We start from the raw sequence: 19,035 nt of genomic DNA, 5'->3' as shown, positions 1-19,035 counted from the left end.
TTCAGGTTGATTTAAATCAGTTGATTTTTAAAATTTAAATCAACTTGATTTTTAAAATAAAAATCAGTGATTTAAATCACTTAAAATTTTTTTTATTTTTATTCAGTTTTTACACATTTCAACATTCAGAATTCCTTTCCTTGGTTTCATAAAACAGATATAAGGTTTAGTAGACTAATATAATCATGCTTAAAAGTCTGCTTTCCCCCCTTTCACTGTAAAATAATACAGTATTCAATTTACTTTTTTTTTTCCATAATTGAAATCAGAGCTGGGTTGATTTAAATCAGTTGATTTTTTTTATTTTAATGAACTTGACTTTTAAAATAAAAATCAGTGATTTAAATCAATTTTTTTAAAATGTATTCTGTTTGTACATATATTCAAACATTCAGAATTCCTTTCCTTGGTTTTATTAAACAGATATAGGTTTAGTAGACTAAAATAATCATGCTTAAGAGTGTGCTTTCCCCCCTGTCACTGTAAGTAGTAAAATAATACAGTATTCAATTTACTTTTTTTTCATAATTGAAATTAGCATTTTCTTTTTCTTTTTAGACAAACACAAGCGCGCACACACACACACTGTAATAAAATGCAAGTTTATCTATGCATAATTACCCCCTCCCCCCTTTCTTTTAGACTGACATTTTCTTCATGTTTTGTCTGTAGCCATAATTCACTGATATAGCAGATTAAGGCTTTCTTTTGCAGTTGCTTAAATTAATCATTTGTTAAAATAAAGACAATGCATTTTGCACCAAAAGAACATACTCTTAGCCACCAAAAATCCCAAACTGTGTCGACATTTATAAAAAAAATTTTAAAAATCCGATTTAAATTTAAAAAATCTTGATTTAAATTTTAAAAATCGATTTTTAAAATTTTTATTTAAAAAAAAAAAAAATCACCAACCCTGCTGACCTCATGTATGTGTCCGTGGTCCCCTCGGTCTGACCCCATGTATGTGTCCGTGGTCCCCTCGGTCTGACCCCATGTATGTGTCCGTGGTCCCCTCGGTCTGACCCCATGTATGTGTCCGTGGTCTCCTCATCCACTGATATCCTCCGTGTGTTGATTCACACTGTGTATCGGCAAAATTAGGTCCAACTCTTTTTTGTTGTTGTTGTCCCAAGTTATGTGGATGTGATTCTCGACAATTATTTCAATTGGTGATATTTTAATTAAATCCATTATTCGATTGAGTAAAAAGTACCGTGCAAACTCTCTATAATGACATGGTTGGGACTAGAAAAAAATGTTGTTATAGAGAGGACCAGAAAAAAAGTCGTTAGAGAGAGTTGTCGTTATAGCATAGTAAGTATGGCACTTTTCCTCTATGCAGACGGTCAATTTAGCTTAAGATGGTCTCAAGGTTGTCTTCATGCAGCTTCTTTCATGGCTAATTCTTCCTACTATGTTTGAAGTGCGGAGTTATAGAGAGGCAACCAAAATAGAAGGAAAAAAATCAGGAACTGGGCACCATGTCGCTATACAGAGGATGTCGTTATATCGAAGGTGTCGCTATACAGAGGATGTCGTTATATCGAAGGTGTGGCTATACAGAGGATGTCGTTATATCGAAGGTGTCGCTATACAGAGGATGTCGTTATATCGAAGGTGTGGCTATACAGAGGATGTCGTTATATGGAAGGTGTCGCTGTTGTTGTATGGAAGGTCGTTATAGAGAGGCTGCACTGTACATTTTGCACAAAATATTGGATGATGACCAGGTAAGAAAATATTTAATTATTTTTTTTTCCTTAAAAAGTCTGACCTAATTTGTCAGAGATAAACAGTTGGAGTCAGACGCTGACGATGTTTTCATTGATTTTTTTTTCAAATTACAGATATAATCCTTAACGGTACATGTAATGAAGTGATTGATTTGTGTTGTACTGGTGATGTTCTGGTGATGTACACTGTTGATTGACTTCACGAGGGACGGGAACAAAGGGTTCAACAAGGTCAAATAAAGGATCATAAAAGCTTTACATTGTTTGCCCTTGTTTTGTGGTTTACTGTATATTACTTCAGTAAGGATTTTAAGGCGCTCGCTATTGCATAGGTCATATGAGCGCCGAGGGGTGGGTGTCAACTGAGAAGTCCATACAGGGAATCAGACTTACTCTGCTCACCTCTCTAGCTTCAACAGCATTTAGTCTGCTTCGACTATCAAGGCACCCCGGAAACAGCAGTTCACAAGAGAGTGACAAACATACAAAAGAAGTAGAGGAAAAAATGACGATAGTAAGGATGAGGAAAGAAAAATCGGCAGTTCCCCCTCTGTTGTTTTAGTACACTATGAGCATGACATTGATAAATCAGCCCTTTTACAATTCTACTCTGCATGAGAACTCATATCCCCCCTTTGGGAATGGCCTAAAGACAATTTCAATTTCAGTCTGTAGCACTTGCCCGGTTCGGGGGAAGGGGGTGGGGGGGGGGGCAAATAAACGAGAGGAAAGATAACATAAATTTGTTTGATATTGATAGGAAAGAAGGAGCAAACCCCACTAGAGCACCCACCAACCATCCATTTTTCTGAACTATCCCTTGCTTATTTCTGCTGATTGGCTGATTTATTTCTTAGCACATGTACACCTACAGGCTATTGTGCTCTATCATCATAGTCATAACTGTAGAAAAACATTGAATGCTTTACTGGGTAAGCAAAAAAACCCAAAACATTTGTAAAAGGTATACGTGTATTTACTGCCAGACTCCCCCCTCCCCCCTCCCCCCACCCGCCACGAACCCTGGTCCCTCCACCCCCTCACGCCTCCTCTCCTCCCTCTCCCCCTCCCCCTTCCACAACCGTGCAATATTTACACGGACAGTTTTAGGATACCAGTTTGGCTTATGGTAACCGACCGTACAAAGTTTGGTCGAGGACATTACTAAAACATACGTATGTAAATTGTTGAAGGTGCCAATCGCAGCATAGCATAGGAAACCTTTGGAAACTGTCCAATCAGACTCAGAGATGTAGATCTTAGAGAACTGTATCGGTGCCCTTCATAACCAGGCTCTCGGAAAGACAACCCTCCGTTGACCATTTTCTGGTTTGTCCCTTACTTACTTTTTACTGTTTTCTTCCGCTTGTACCGGTGGGTGTCGCGGGGAGACACAGGCGTCTGTCTGCAGCAAGGCGAGTGGCCTGTAGGAGGGACATCCCGTGAGCTCTGAGCGTGTCTGCCACAGACTCACTCCATTGTTGCCTTGGTCTTCCTCTGGCTCTCCATCCAGAATATTTAATGTTGTATGCTCTCAGAGCTGGATGGTTTGAGGGCATCTGCGTAAGGTGTCCGAACCACTTGACCGTTTGTTGTTCAATGTGTGGTAGGACTGGTGTTGCTCCCACGGTGTCTCTTGTGACTTCATTTTTTTAATTTTGTTTTGTTGACAGCTCTTCTTATTATCTGAAGCATTTCATCTCGCATGTGACCAGCTTCCTGTCTAGGGCTTTTGGTAGGGACCATGTCTGGCACTGATATGTGAGTGTTGGAAGGAAAATGGCGTTGATGAGCTTCGCCTCGGTGCTCAGGGGATATTGGGATGTTTCAGGAGAGGGCCGAGGTTTGTCCCTAACCCCAAATAAAACCTGGTAGCTTTGAGAGGTAACCCCTAGGCCACGAGAGCCCCCTGGCATAGTTTGGGGAGGACTTCGGTAGCGAAGAGACAACAATATCCTCTTTTCATTTTTGATACGCAATACATGTCCCTTCCACCTTCGCTGATACACCTCAATACACGCGCGAACACACTTTTACTTGAACGTTCCTTTGATTTCGCACAATGCTATCAAGTCTGATTTTTGGGGGTCACGTTTGAATGGCCATTTATCTCGGGCGTCTCGTAACATAGATGAAATATACATGTGTCAGATGAGGCAGAATTTATTCAGCTTTAAATTGTTATGCTGCATGAGTGGGTAATGCAAGGCTTGAACACGATGGTTGGGTGATTACATTTTCAAGTTTCTCTGCTCTTATAGAGGTTTTACGGCGCTCGCTACTGCATTAGGTCATATGAGCGCCAGAAGATTAGAGGTGTTACAAGAGAGTAACAAACATAAAAAAGAAGAAAGGGAGATAAGGACGATAGATGTTTGATAGGAAAGTCAGGAAAGAAGCAAACCACACCAGAGCACCCACCAACCACCCACTTCAAGTTTCTCTTGGACGCCACAAAAATAATACCGTCCTTTCTTTCCTCCATCGTTGTGGTCGCTGCTCCTGTGGTCACATGTCTACATGTCGTACTCTGCGGCACTTAATAACAATAATAATAGATAGCATTTGTATAGCGCATATCCCCGCTCAACAGCAGGCTCTATGCGCTTTACACTATATTATTACCCCAGCAGACCATAGAACACTCAGAAACATTCTCAGCTTTCCGGGAAGCATACAGTGCGAGTAGCCGATTAAGCGCTCAAACACTAACAAACTGACAAGATCTTTCGCTGTCTATAGCCGGGTACCCATTCCCACCTGGGTGAAGTGAGGAAAATTCGTGTAAAGTGCCTTTCCCAAGGACACAACGTCGGGCCCTTGACGGGATTCGAACCCACGACCTTACGGTTGCGAGTCCGAGAGCCTAACCACTAGGCCACCGACGCCACTTACATGGCTGTATTGTGTTACAAGTGCCGCAAAACACTTAAGACAAACATTATAGTGACCCAAGTGTACAATCACCTCCCCCCACCCCCCCTCCCCACTCTTTCCCCGATCCACTCAGCTGACAGCCGACGGTCGTTGTTGGCTGGCACATCTCAAACACGAAAAGGGGATTCTCATGACCGCCTCTCGTTCGTGGGTGGTTGGCGGGTGCTCTAGTGTGGTTCGCTCCTTCTTTCCTATCAAACATTTATCGTCCTGATCTCCCTTCTTCTTTTATTTGTTTGTTACTCTCTTGTAACACCTCTAATCTTTTGGCGCTCATATGACCTTATGCAGTTGCGAGCGCCGTAAAACCTCTACTAAAACTAAAGCCCCTGATTCAAGAGGTCTCGAGTTCAAACCGTGACAGTGACGGACATTTTCTTCTCTAAAGAGATTTCTCCTTTCACCTTTCCTGCTATGTAATCATGTTCTGTCGTCTGCTTTCGTCTCCACTTTTTGCCCCCACCCTCCCCCTTTCCCCCCCTCCTCTGGGCTCCTGACTTTCGGCCGACACACGAGCAAAATTCAACATTAATTCCTACCAAACTGAAAATGCTGTTGCGAGCGCCGTAAAACACTTACAGAAAAAAAAGACATGAAAGCCGGAACCTAGGAAGAAGGATCTTTCTTTGCATTGTGGAGCTTTTTTTGATTACGCCAAACGCAAAAGGATAACATAAGCAACACAACAACAAATGTATTTACTACATGCGTCAATATAAACAGCAGTTTCTTGGAATTTCCAATTTTAAAGCCGCTGGGAACAGGAGCTTGAGTGGAGGGTACTTGGCCTTGGCTACAACGTGACCGTTCTTTTCTTAGCTTACAGCAATCTGACAACACGAGACAAGGATACACTTGCCCTTGGCTACAACGTGACCGTTCTTTTCTTAGCTTACAGCAATCTGCCAACACGAGACAAGGATACACTTGCCCTTGGCTACAACGTGACCGTTCTTTTCTTAGCTTACAGCAATCTGCCAACACGAGACAAGGATACACTTGGACGATGGCCGAGCACAGAACAGAATTAACTCTTTAACCCTATCCGTACGTCGTGTTTTACTATTGTATCCATACGACGTGGGGAACTCTGTGCCACCACTTAACCCTATCCGTACGTCGTGTTTTACTATCGTATCCATACGACGTGGGGAACTCTGTGCCACCACTTAACCCTATCTGTACGTCGTGTTTCACTATCGTATCCATACAACATGGGGAACTCTGTGCCACCACTTTCCAAAGAGGAAATTTACTCGTTAATCGAACCGTATGCTTTGCATAGCAGTCTGTCAAAATGATTTTTTGAGAAACACTGAAAGTTTCCTAGACATCTTCGTACTAGAAGTATTCTAAAATGTGAAGAATACAACCCCGGGGTTACAAAATGACCCCAGGAGTACGGATAGGGTTAATTCTAAGAACTTAGCAGACCCATAGAATCTACGTCCAATTACCAACAGGCCAACGGTAATGTCGTGCTACATTTTGAACCATCATACACAAATTGGTCGCTTTGAAGGACAAGCCCAGATTTCGGGGTTTCCAGAAAATATAGACCCACACCAAAAGTGGGCATTGCCCTACCTATAGAAGAAGTTTGGTTTCATTGGTGTGTAATGTTTGGTTATAGACAAAGTTCTCCTTGTCTTTTAAAGAAACTAAATAAGGGGCGAAAACTTTACCTTTGATTTTCTCAAAACAGCATTTTTTGGGGATATTCCCATTGTGCTTAAAAACGACCAATCCAATTATATAAACACGAATTTGCATATTTATTTATTGGTATGGATGTTCTTCCTTGCTATTTTAAACAAAATTGAAAAATTCTGCATGAATAACGAGTGTCATCATCATCCAGTGCCAGATCTGCGAGAGACATCGGCGATCATGGTTCTCCATTCATTCCTTTGCTCGGATGCTCTCAAAAAAGCTACATTTCCCTGATCTTTCCGTTACCCATTTGTTTAGGTTCCCTGAGTATGTTGTTCGGGGCCTTCCTCTGCCTCGCTTGCCCTCAATTTTGCCAATGAGAGCTAGATGTTAAGACCCTTACGTCTATTCAGATGTTACAAAAACTACATTTGTCGTTTCCTGATCATTTTTAACATTGAGCGTCCCACGTGGGCTTCATCAAGCACTACCTCATTTGATTTTTTTCCATCCACGATCCTCTCAGCCGTCTCCTAAGAAACAACTAAGTACCAATAACGAGGGTATGCTTCTTTTAGGAAATGCCCCAGAATTCCGCACGTCTTCAAGGTGGTTGCGGAATGATCAGTGAACTCTTCAGATTTAAGAACGTAGCCGAACACTTCCGGTTCAACAGGACCGCTGTCGGATGTGAATATTTTGCTTCTTAAGTTAAATAAAAGGGTTAAAAATCTACTAATGGTTTATAATAATAACACAATAATACCAATATATTAAAACCCAAAAAGATAAAAGCCAACCGGCTTCCTATAGACCGATCTCTCTCACCAGTCATCTTGGAAAAGTTTTAGAAACAATAATAAATATCGACTCCTCCACATCATTGAAAAAGAGAAATTTGGTGTCAGCCAGTCGGGATTCAGAAGAAAAAGACAAACACACCATCAGTTATTTATTTATGTATTTATGTATTTATTTATTTACTTATTTATTTAAAGGAAGTATTTATTTATTTATCTATTTATTCATTTATTATTCAATTGATGAATTTATTTATTTATTTATTTATATTCTCCTTATATATCATGAACACTGCCCTTCATCGTGTCATCGATAAACACGGACGGTAACGTTCCGGCTGTTCTTTGCTTTTCTGAGTTTCATAAATAAAACAGAATTTAAGATGACGATGATGATGATGATGATGATGATGATGATGATGATGATGATGATGATGATGAATGACGAAGAAACCCTAGGATGGCCAAACGTTGAACGTAAAAAATGTTTGAAAATCTTACAAGTCTCAACCGTTTTTTTTTTGTCTTTTTGATTGCTGTCTACAATTACAATGATGATGATGGTGATCATGATGGTGATGGAGATGGTGATGAGGATGATGATGATGATGATGATGATGATGATGATGATGATGATGATGATGATGATGATGAAACTAATGAAAGCAGGAAAATACGAATGTTGTCGTCTCTGTATATAAGTGCATGGCGTCAAGATGTTAGCCCCGAGAAATCAGCAAATAATTATAACAAGTTTTTGCCTTGTTTACATCCTTCCTGCACGTACAATAATAAAACAAAAAACCCCAGCTCCTCACACTGGTCATTACATAGGTGTGGCGTTGGGGTGAAATCAGGCGCTCGTCAAAACAATGAAATCAAAGGAACAGGCATTTTTTTCCGTTGTGACAATTTTTATCAAGTGTTTTGGGTTTTTTTGTGGCTCAACACCTTTTATGTCCATTCTATACACACTTCCATGTGAGTTTTACTGAAAAACGTTGAGTAAAGGCACAAAATATGTATTTTTTCAGTTTTCAAGAACTCTCAAGCTATTGAAGTTACCAAACTGTGGCAGCCATTTTCTCGCTAATTTAATAACTGAAACCAGGCAGCCTCATCATTCTGCTTCAAACGCAAATATCTCGACTTCTATTCAAGATTGACGGATATTTTTTTTACGTTGAAAGCAAGGCAAATGAACAAGCTTTCGGTGATACCCATAACTGCAGGTGCCCAAAAATTGACGAGAGCGCGTTGTGATACATATCATCAAAGAAACCGACATCCTTTCCTACCTAATGGGCAATTTTTAATCGATTTAAAAATATTTTTTTGGGTTTGGGGAAAGGGGGGGGGGGGGGCAACACCCTTTATATTATCATGTCCTTTTAAAAGCATGCGTGAGTGTGCATTTTACAAGAACAACTTTGACCAAAGGCAAACACAAATGTAATTTAGCAGTTTTCGAGGAAACTCAAGCTTCGGAAGTCACCAAACTTTGGCGACCAATTTTCTCTCTATCATTGCATTTGACACTAGGCGACTACCACTTCCTTTGTCAATAATATTATCATTATCTCGACTTCAGTTCAAGACAGATGAGTATTTTTCTCTTCCAAATCAAGACAAATGAACCCAGATTTAAGATAAGATTATTTCCACAACTCCATAAAGCAAAAAGCTGACGAGCGCCTGATTCCACCGCGTCGTGGCCCGCCTGTGGTTGTCTCCGATGTCAAGCTTTGGAAGGCGTATAAAAGAGCGTCAAGTCCTTCACAATAACATTAACATTAACATCATAACACCAGGCAGTGAAACGGGCACAGCACAGCTCACCACTTAACTGACGGCTGCTGTTCTGAGGTACGTTACTCTACCTACCACTCATCACTTAACAGACAACTGCTGTTCTGAGTTACTCATCACTTAACTGACGGTTTCTATTCTGAGGTACGTTACTATACTACTCATCATTTAACTAACAGCTGCTGTTCTGATGTAGCCTACGTATTACTCAACTCATCACTTAACTGACAGCTGCTGTTCTGATGTATGTACTACTCAACTCATCACTTAACTGACAGCTGCTGTTCTGATGTATGTTACTATACCACTCACCACCTAACAGCTGCTGTTCTGATGTATGTTACTATACCACTCACCACCTAACAGCTGCTGTTCTGAGGTAGATTTATACTCTACTACTCACCACTTAACTAACAGCTGCTGTTCTGAGGTATTTTACTACATGTATACTACTCTGTTGCTCAGAACACGAGGCTGAGTCTTAAGTGTTATTATTGTTGTAGTTGCTGTTGTTGTGGTTATCGTTATTGTTGTTGTTGTTGCTGTTTTTGTGGTTATCGTTATTGTTGTTGGTGTTGCTGTTTTTGTGGTTATCGTTATTGTTGTTGTTGTTGTTGTTTTTGTGGTTATCGTTATTGTTGTTGTAGTTGCTGTTTTTGTGGTAATCGTTATTATTGTTGTAGTTGCTGTTACTGTTTTTGTTGCTACACAACTGCTGTTGTTGTTATTATTGTTGTTGTTATTATTGTTGTTGTTATTTTTGTTTTTGTTGCTACACTACTGCTGTTGTTGTTATTGTTGTTGTTGTACTGTTGCTATTGCTGTAGTTGTTGTTGTTGCTGTTGTTGTGTTGTTTTTAGCTCTAGTAGGAGTTTCACGGCGCTAACAAAACAAATACGTCATGTAAGTTGAGAAGATTAGAAGTGTTACCAGAGAGTAACAGGCAAATAAAAGAAGGAGGAGAGAGATATGGAAGATAGATCATGTGGAAGTTTGCACAGAAGAGGAACAAACAAGCTACGCCCGTCAACAGCCCATAGTGTTTCTTTTCTTTGGCGTCTGGTACGACACGGATACATGTATTACTACTTGTGTGCTTGCTGGTTTTTGTTTTGTTTTGTTGAGTTTTTGGGGAAAAACTTTTAAGGTCAAGGGGGCTAACCTAGATTTTGGGGGTGTCCAGATATTATGAGGAAAGTATAGCGTGTTCACTTTCGTCTGGCGGCAGCGGTAAAAAGATTCTACCTAATGAGGAATTTCGCTGTGCCCACGAAACTTTGCATGGCACTTCTGAAGGCCAGCAAACAAACAAAGATTATTTGACCCAGTAATAAACAACGTTTTTCTCTTTGGGCCCTATATGTATTAAAAACTGCTCTTCTAATTCCGTATCTCATAGAAGACGCAGGGCGACTTGGATGTCTTGATCTTAAGACAAAAAGCTGCGTCCGGCACGCGATAATAATTTGTGAGGCGTGCTGACAAAATGAGTTACTTCTCGCAATCCACGAATGGATACGTAGGCCGAAAATCCACACATCAAACTTGTAAATTTTAAACTGATCCTTTTTTCTTCAAGTTTAATACCTTTTATCATTCCATATACAAAATTATATCATCCTAAACAATGACTTTGATACAATCTATCTGTGTCCATGAGACTGGAATTCGAAAAGTAACTCATTTTGTCAGCATCCTGCACATTTATTGTACGGTAGTCGTGCCTCTCTTCCCCTCCTCCCGGTTAATGAACACACAGCAAACTCTCACTCTCCACAGAGTGTGGGTGGATGGCGGGTGCTCTGGTATGGTTAGCTTCTTCTTTCCTATTAAACTTCTATCGTCCATATCTCTCCTTTTCCTTTTTTATGTTTGTTACTCTCTGGTAACACCTCTAATCTTCTGGCGTTCATATGACCTTATGCAGTTGCGAGTGCCGTAAAATCTCTACTAAAACGAAACAAACTCCACAGAGTCCACGAGTCCTCCCTCTCAGCGGCCAGCGGAAGACGAACGGCTGTGGGTGAGGCAGAGCTTGCCCCGACAATGGCGAACATCCTAAGAGCTGTCTGCTTCGTGTTTCTTCATCTTTTCTCAATCGTCCACGGGGGATGCAAGAAAGCTGATTGGTACCACCGTTTTGACAAGATTGGGTCATGCAAATGCAGTAACAGCAGTAACACGGCCGGTGAATACATCAAAGGTTTCAAGCGTAACGCTAGACGTTCCCCTGATTATATTTTCCTGTTAGAGAATGCATTTTGCTGAACCGCCCCGAACCCATACGCCAAAGACCTTGGGCAGGCTTACCGAGCCGACTGGAACAGCAGTTTTGAGGAGAACTATACCTGGAACACTTGTCAAACTGGCTACTTCTTACAGGGGCTTTCCCGAACAGGCAAACCACAGTTGCTTGAGAATATCGAACCTGGCTGGTGCGCGAAGCCACCGTCACACCCACACCGTTACGGCCACTGCTACGTTCAAGACATAAGTGATTCGTTCAACGATAAAGGAGTCAGCGAATGCCGAGACATGTACTTCATCACTGGTCTCTTCCGAGGAGGCTGCAATGAGTTGCACTGCATTGAGAAAATGATGTGCTGCAGAATGGCGGCCGCGCCGGAGCCGCTGAATTCTCTGCGTAGCGTCAAGACAAAAGTAATGGAGGACACCGTGTATGACGTGTCACGTCTGGCTGACCATCTCGGCTACGTCTGGTACCACGGCTCAACGGACGCCACAGTCGGGGAAGACTTCCGCCGAGTTGGGGACACCTGGTCCTTCGATAGCGGAGATCGCCGGTTCAACATGAGCTATGACAACTGGAGGTTGACTCTTAAAAGCATTTCTTACGGCGAGCCTGAGCTACAGAAGCTTCCCCCGGGGACCATAGGTAGTGGCCTAGTGAGGAACACGTTGTCTGTCCCCATCCAGCACAGGGTACAGCGCGTCAATGAAGTGGTGCGGTCAGTGACCCATATTCCGACATCCGAATGGACAAACCCGGAGGAGTTGAATGTCAAGATTGGCTACATCCCCGAGGGGTTGCCAGCCAGCAGTAGCTACGACTTCACGTACCAGATGTCATCATCCACGGAAGACTGTTCTCAGAACCAACAGAAGCAGACTTTTGTCGTGGAGTCCGTTGTGAACGTGCTTCCAGACCACGCCCTCAACTGGACGCTCACTCAGTCCAGAACTCGACGAACCGTTCATTACAACGCAACAATCCTTACGCACTTCTCGACAGCACTCGAAGGGTTCCTCAGACTGCGACAGGACCTAGAAGGGTCTGAAACATCCGAGTCATTTACCAGTTACTCATTTGGAGACGGCACCGAGCCATTTTGCAAGGCCTTGAAGGAACAGAGTGACAGCCACCAGGGGCCGTGGCGGTGGGCAGAGATGAGGGCGCAGTACGGCTCGGCCCAGGCTGTGATCAACAGCCTCAGCTCGGAGGGACGCTATGAGTTCACGCTCACAGGCACGTTTGAAGACGTCTACAGCAACAATGTCCAGATAAGCTGGGACAAAATTTCTCATGAACAGGAAGGACAACGCTCTCTTGTGGCCACGTGACGACTAGGCTGACAGCGTCGTGTGTTCACTGTCAGCTCAAGTCAGTTACTTTTGTTCTTAGAATAGGGACTGTCAGCTGAAGTCAGTTACTTTTGTTCTTAGAATAAGGACTGTCAGCACAAGTCAATTACTTTTGTTTTTAGAATAGGGACTGTCAGCTCAAGTCAGTTACTTTTGTTCTTAGAATAGGGACTGTCAGCTCAAGTCAGTTACTTTTGTTTTTAGAATAGGGACTGTCAGCTCAAGTCAGTTACTTTTGTTCTTAGAATAGGGACTGTCAGCTCAAGTCAGTTACTTTTGTTCTTAGAATAGGGACTGTCAGCTCAAGTCAGTTACTTTTGTTTTTAGAATAGGGACTGTCAGCTCAAGTCAGTTACTTTTGTTCTTAGAATAGGGACTGTCAGTTCAAGTCAGTTACTTTTGTTTTTAGAATAGGGACTGTCAGCTCAAGTCAGTTACTTTTGTTTTTAGAATAGGGACTGTCAGCTCAAGTCAGTTACTTTTGTTTTTAGAATAAGGACTGTCAGCTCAAGTCAGTTACTTTTGTTTTTAGAATAGTGACTGTCAGCTCAAGTCAGTTACTTTTGTTTTTAGAATAGGGACTGTCAGCTCAAGTCAGTTACTTTTGTTTTTAGAATAGGGCCTACATATATTATATGTGAGGTAGCCTGGTGGAATCAGAAGTTCTTCAAAATGAATAAGAAAAACCGTGCATTTTTCCACCAGTATGGAACTTTTTATTGAATTTTTTTTTTCAACAAGTTTTGTGTCCATTTAAGAACCCATCTGTGTGGATTTTACTGAAAAAACGTTAATTAAAGCACAAAAAAATGGAAATTGTCAGTTTCCACAGACTCTCAGACTTTGTAAATAACCAATCTTTGGCTGCCATTTTCTCGCTAATTTCAACTCTGAAACCAGGCGACCCTCACTTCCTTCAACTGCAAATATCTCGACCCGTATTCAAGAAAAATGTGTATTTCTTTCAACGACAGCAAGGCAAATGAACAACTTTAAGTAAGATGATACCAATAACTCCTCATGCCCAAATATTGACGAGAGCCTGACTCCACAGCATCGTGCCACATGTACATTTTCGGTCAGAACACAACGGCTGTGAGTTACTACGGCACCAGCTGCACATGCCAAATACTCAGACCGTGTTCTTTACCTCGGGGTAGAGCGCTACAAAATGTATGTGTGTGTGCATATATCTATCTATCTATCTATCTATCTATCTATCTATCTATCTATCTATCTATCTATCTATCTATCTATCTATATATATATATATATATATATCTATCTATCTATCTATCTATCTATCTATCTATCTATATATATATATATATATATATATATATATATATATATATATATATATATATATATATATATATATATATATATATATATATATTCATATATATATATATATATAAATTGCTACCATAGAATTACACAGTTCTGTCTGCTCAGTAGGCCTACCTAGTTTTGAGAACTTGCCACAATAGTTTCTACTAAGCACAATAATTCAGGTCTTTTTTATATTTTAGTAGAGGTTTTACGGAGCTCACAACTGCATAAGGTCATATGAGCGCCAAGGGGTGGATGTCAACAGAGAAGTCCTTACAAGGAATCAGACTTACTCTGCTCACCTCTCTAGCTTCAACAGCACAAAGTCTGCTTTGACTATCAAGGCACCCCAGAAATAGCGAGTCACAAAAGTGTGACAAACGTACAAAAGAAGTAGAGGAAAAATGACGACAGTAAGGATGAGGAAAGAAAAAGCAGCAGTGTCCCCTGTTGCAATTCAGGCACAGTTATGAGAATGACATTGATAAACCAGCCCATTTACAATTCTACTGTGCATGAGATTGAGAACTTGTTAATATCCCCCCTTTGGGAATGGCCTAAAGACACTTCAGTCAGTGGCACCGCCCCGGGGGTGGATCCATGTCTCTAGACACAATAATTCAGGTCTTTGGCATTGGCAAGGAAGACATCAATAGTCATTGTGATGACATATTTATCTATTTACGTAGATCTACAATCAAATGGAGATGGACGTTAAATAGGAGGTCCTGGCAGTGTTGGAAGGGGTGTAAAACCTATAGAGGCCTTGTCGCACAATTATAAAACATCACACATTACCCTTGGTGGGCCAGACGGTTTTGTTTCGTTTTCTTAAGAGTTTTACGGCGCTCACAACACAATAAGGTCATGTAAGTGCCGTAGATTAGAGGCGTTACAAGAGAGTAACAAACACAAAAAAGAAGGAGGGGAGATATTAAGGACGATAGATGTTTGATGGGAAAGAAGAAGCAAACCACACCAGAGCACCCGCCAACTACCCACAGACTGGTTTGATCACTTCCCATATTGCTTAGAATGGAAAGAAACCCATTGGTCAAATGGTTGTGATCTGATAGATTAGATGAGACAGTGTCTTATGGGTTCGAGGAATGAAGGGACAGACAGACAGACAGACAGACAGACAGACAGACAGACAGACAGACAGACAGACAGACAGATAGATAGACAGTTCGGCAGACAGACTGACAGATCGACCATAAGGCAGGCAGACAGACAGACAGACAGACAGACAGACAGACAGACAGACAGTAAGGCAGATTGATAAATAAATCATACATTCATAATATGTGAAAATAAATATAACTATAATCATGACTACAGACTTTGGGTTTATTTCTAAACAAAACTTAAAGCATTCTTCACAAACAAATCGACTGATAGGCACACAATAATCACCAACATGGCGAAATAAAAAAACAGACTCAACAAAACCAAACAATCCATATATAGGTCTATCTGATACATGACATACATGTCCCAATACAACACACAAGCAAGAACATGTACACACAAGCACACATACAACACACAGGCAAGTACATGTACACACAAGCACACATACAACACACAGGCAAGTACATGTACACACAAGCACACATACAACACACAGGCACACATACAACACACAAGCAAGAACAGGTACACACAAGCACACATACACTTCATGGAACAGAGATGTCCAAATATATAAGCGGATTACTCATTCCAGTAGGCCCTATGCTATGTCACTTCTTTCTAACTAGCCCCTTGGCCTGGCTCGCTCTGATGAGTCACTTCCGTCTAGCCTGTAACCACACGTAATCTTAAGACCCTATTTGATAGGCCCATGTCCCTGCTAGTATACAGCGCCCATTTAGTTTTTCTCTCAGTTGCACCTGAGGAAGCCCAAGAGGCAAAATGTTGAGCTGTGTCTATTAAACTAATTTTAAACATTTTATATTGTTATGTTATTTTGTCTGAAATTTATCTGATTTCTTTGACAAAAACGTAAAGACTAGCCGAGACGTCAAAGTTTATTCATGGACCACACGTGCCAGTAAGTGGCATGATGGTGAAGGTTTTAGTAACTCTTCTCTTGGCTCTTGCAGGCAGAGGACCAGAGTCAGAATTCATTCACATAGTACAAAGGTCATCTGATTCCTTTCAGACATAAAGACAATTCATTTGATCACATACAGCAGTTCAAAGTTCATTCGATTTCTTTCACAAACGCAGAGACAGCTCATTCTCGTAGTTCAAAGGTCACCAGACAGACTGACTGTACACAGAGTCTAGGCCAAAGGTCACCGGACTCACTGACAGTACACAGAGTCTAGAACAAAGGTCACCGGACTCCCGCCACAGACTGACTGTACATAGAGTCTAGACCAAAGGAGACAAACAGCTTCTGGAGCTGTGCCTGGTTCAGTGGGCCGTCCATCACCTCAAAGCCTTCTATTCTGAAAGTGAAAGTGAAGGAATAAAGTGACAGTGAAGGTATTTTTTTTTTTTTTACAAAAAAAGGAAATTGAACAGATCATCAAGATCATCATCATCATTACCACTATCAGCATTAATCATCATCATCATCATCACCACTATCAGCATTAATCATCATCATCATCACCACTATCAGCATTAATCATCATCATCATCATCACCACTATCAGCATTAATCATCATCATCATCACCACTATCAGCATTAATCATCATCATCATCACCACTATCAGCATTAATCATCATCATCATCATCACCACCATCATCATCATTAATCATCATCATCAATGATCATCATAATCAATCATTACCATCATCATCATCGTCATTATCATTATCATCACCACCACCATCATCATCACCATCACCAGCCTTTCTCAACCCATTTCCGAGTACAAGAAACCACCAAAAATTCTCCATCTACTTCAGTCAGGGGCTTCAGTTTCATCATCATAATAATAATAATAATAATAATAATAATAATAATAAAAATAATAATAATAATAAAAATTGATAGCATTGGTATAGCGCAAATTCCTGCTCAACATCAAGCTCTATGCGCTTCACAATCTATACTATTACCCCAGCAGACCTGAGAGCATTCTGAAACAACCTCAACTTCCTGGGAAGCATACAGTGCAAGCATCCATTTATAGACGCTAAAACACTAACATACTGACAAGATCTTTCACTGTCTATGGCCGGGTACCCATTCCCACCCCTGTCCAGCTGTTACCCATCTCTTTTAGGTTCAAATCCAAACCCCTTTTCCAAGCACAACAGATCTACAGTAACAGGGATAACTCGATTTCAACGGGACCGGTCTCGGTAATTCGACGGATCCCTAGTTAGAGGGATATCTTACAAAGAAAAAGAAAAAAAAAAGTTCAAGTCTTACAGGACAGATGTGCTGAGCTCCCACAAGCCAGCTGCAAACTTTGACAAACGTCGGGTTTAGAATCATTAAAACAAAATAGTAGATGGTTTTACGGCGCTTGCAACTGCATTAGGTCATATGACCGCCAAAGATTTAGGTGAGCGTCGGTGCACAGAAGGGTTTGGAGGTAAAGTTGGCAGATATAACTAGGAGCAGTCGAGTCCACAGCGTTAACAAAACACCCACAAGGGAGCTCCAAATATTCATGACAACATTAAACAAATAATATATTAGGTCAGCCGGGCAAATAGTATAGATTTGTGAAGCATATAAAGCTTGCTGTTGAGCGGGGATTCGCGCTATACAAATGCTGTCTATTATTATGAAGGCACAACCCAAAATGTGCGAACAATGATCTTAATCTTACAGACACAGAAATGTTCAACAGAAAACTTTAAAATTCTACCGGAGAATTCTCTTCACATCTTCCTTGCGTCCAATCAAAAAGTGTTATTAAATTGTCACGTAGGTTCTGCTCCTTTTCTTTCCTTCTGTTGATTCTGTCTGTCAATCTTGCTTTTTTCCCTTAACACAAAGTAATTAATGGCTGTCATTGAGTAAATATGCTTCTCTTCTCTTTGCTCAAACTAAACCAACCTTGGCTCCTCCTTACTGCTGTCTTTCAGCCACACCCCAGATCTTCTGGTAGGAAAGATCTACACATAGCCTTCTCCGATAAGTTCTCGGAGGTCTCGTGTGCAAATTGCCCACGTTAAAGATCCCTTGGTGGTCTAAAATTGATCAGAGTAGGCTTCGGCTGCCATCCGGGCAAAATTCAAAATTTCCTACCAGCTGAAAAAGTTTAATGCATCCAGCGTGCTCACATGACCTTATGCAGTTGTGAGCACTGTAAAACACTTAACAAATCCCCCCCCCCCCCCAAAACCCCAAAACAAAACCAAAAAAGGGTGACTCACTTGCTGTGATGTTCCAGAGGCCCGTCAAACAAAACAGTGAGCATCCTCTCCTTACAGCTTCTCCCTCTGCTGTCCACATCCACGTTGGTCGTTCTGTTCCTGACCAAGTACTCCTGCCGATGCCAAACACAAAAGGGTAAAGGGAATCAGCAGAGGAAATGTTATATCGGAGAAGTGATTTCAGGGAAAGATAAGATAAAATAAGATAAGATGAGAAAATACTTTATCATCCCAGAGGGAAATATTTCTTGGCTGTACAGGACAGTGAAAACACATGCAGGCATACATAAACATTTTAAATTATATACACTGTATTACTCTCATTAAAATTCAATATAAAAAGAGAAGTAGAGCTGACAAAATGTACATTCACATCAGATGCATCATTCAACCACATGCAGGAATTTAATTACAAGACCTTCGGAGTTATATATAGATACATACTCTAAGAGCAAAACCTAGGCTTCCTCAGTCCCTGAGAAGGCCTAGAGCAAAACACATCTATGCTCATTCTGACAAAAGCCTTATGCTAGATGGTAAAAAATTTCTTTTATATCTTTTTCTTTCTTTGTTTTTGGAGGTACATATCTGCCGCTGTGTGATCTTCGTTCACAACAGACGTAATGAACGAGAATAATGTAAGTCAATAGACGCAAGGTGTTTGAAGATAACATGACTTTGTGAGACTTCATGTGTGTGCGTATGTATGTGTGTGAGTTGGTATGTGTGTGTGCATGTGTGAGTGTGTGTGCATGTGAGTGTGCATGCGTATGTGCATGTGTGTGTGTGTGTGTGTGTGTGGGTGTGTG

General features: G+C 41.1%; 2 protein-coding genes across 2 annotated transcripts in view; one reads left to right on the top strand and one right to left on the bottom strand.

Annotated features, from left to right (window-relative positions):
- The first annotated feature begins 3,515 nt into the window (after positions 1-3,515).
- LOC101856550 lies at positions 3,516-12,517 on the top strand. Its single transcript, XM_035973343.1, has 2 exons — positions 3,516-3,579; positions 11,229-12,517. Exons 1-2 carry the CDS (start codon positions 3,516-3,518, stop codon positions 12,515-12,517), a joined length of 1,353 nt encoding a protein of 450 aa, XP_035829236.1.
- A 2,687-nt stretch (positions 12,518-15,204) lies between these two features.
- The window catches only part of LOC101856308, a 6,248-nt gene continuing 2,417 nt past the window's right edge, over positions 15,205-19,035 (bottom strand). The window contains exons 3-4 of the mRNA XM_005111930.3: positions 18,227-18,339; positions 15,205-16,332 (exon numbers count right to left, since the gene is read on the bottom strand). Coding sequence (XP_005111987.1) covers positions 16,218-16,332; positions 18,227-18,339 — 228 coding nt within the window. The 3' untranslated portion in view covers positions 15,205-16,217. The remainder of the gene's footprint in view (positions 16,333-18,226; positions 18,340-19,035) is intronic.

This window comes from Aplysia californica, unplaced genomic scaffold, assembly GCF_000002075.1.
Source record: "Aplysia californica isolate F4 #8 unplaced genomic scaffold, AplCal3.0 scaffold01151, whole genome shotgun sequence".
In the NCBI taxonomy this organism is placed as follows: domain Eukaryota; kingdom Metazoa; phylum Mollusca; class Gastropoda; order Aplysiida; family Aplysiidae; genus Aplysia; species Aplysia californica.
Note: the sequence above shows the minus strand (reverse complement) of the source record. Positions and strands in the feature narration are given on the sequence as shown.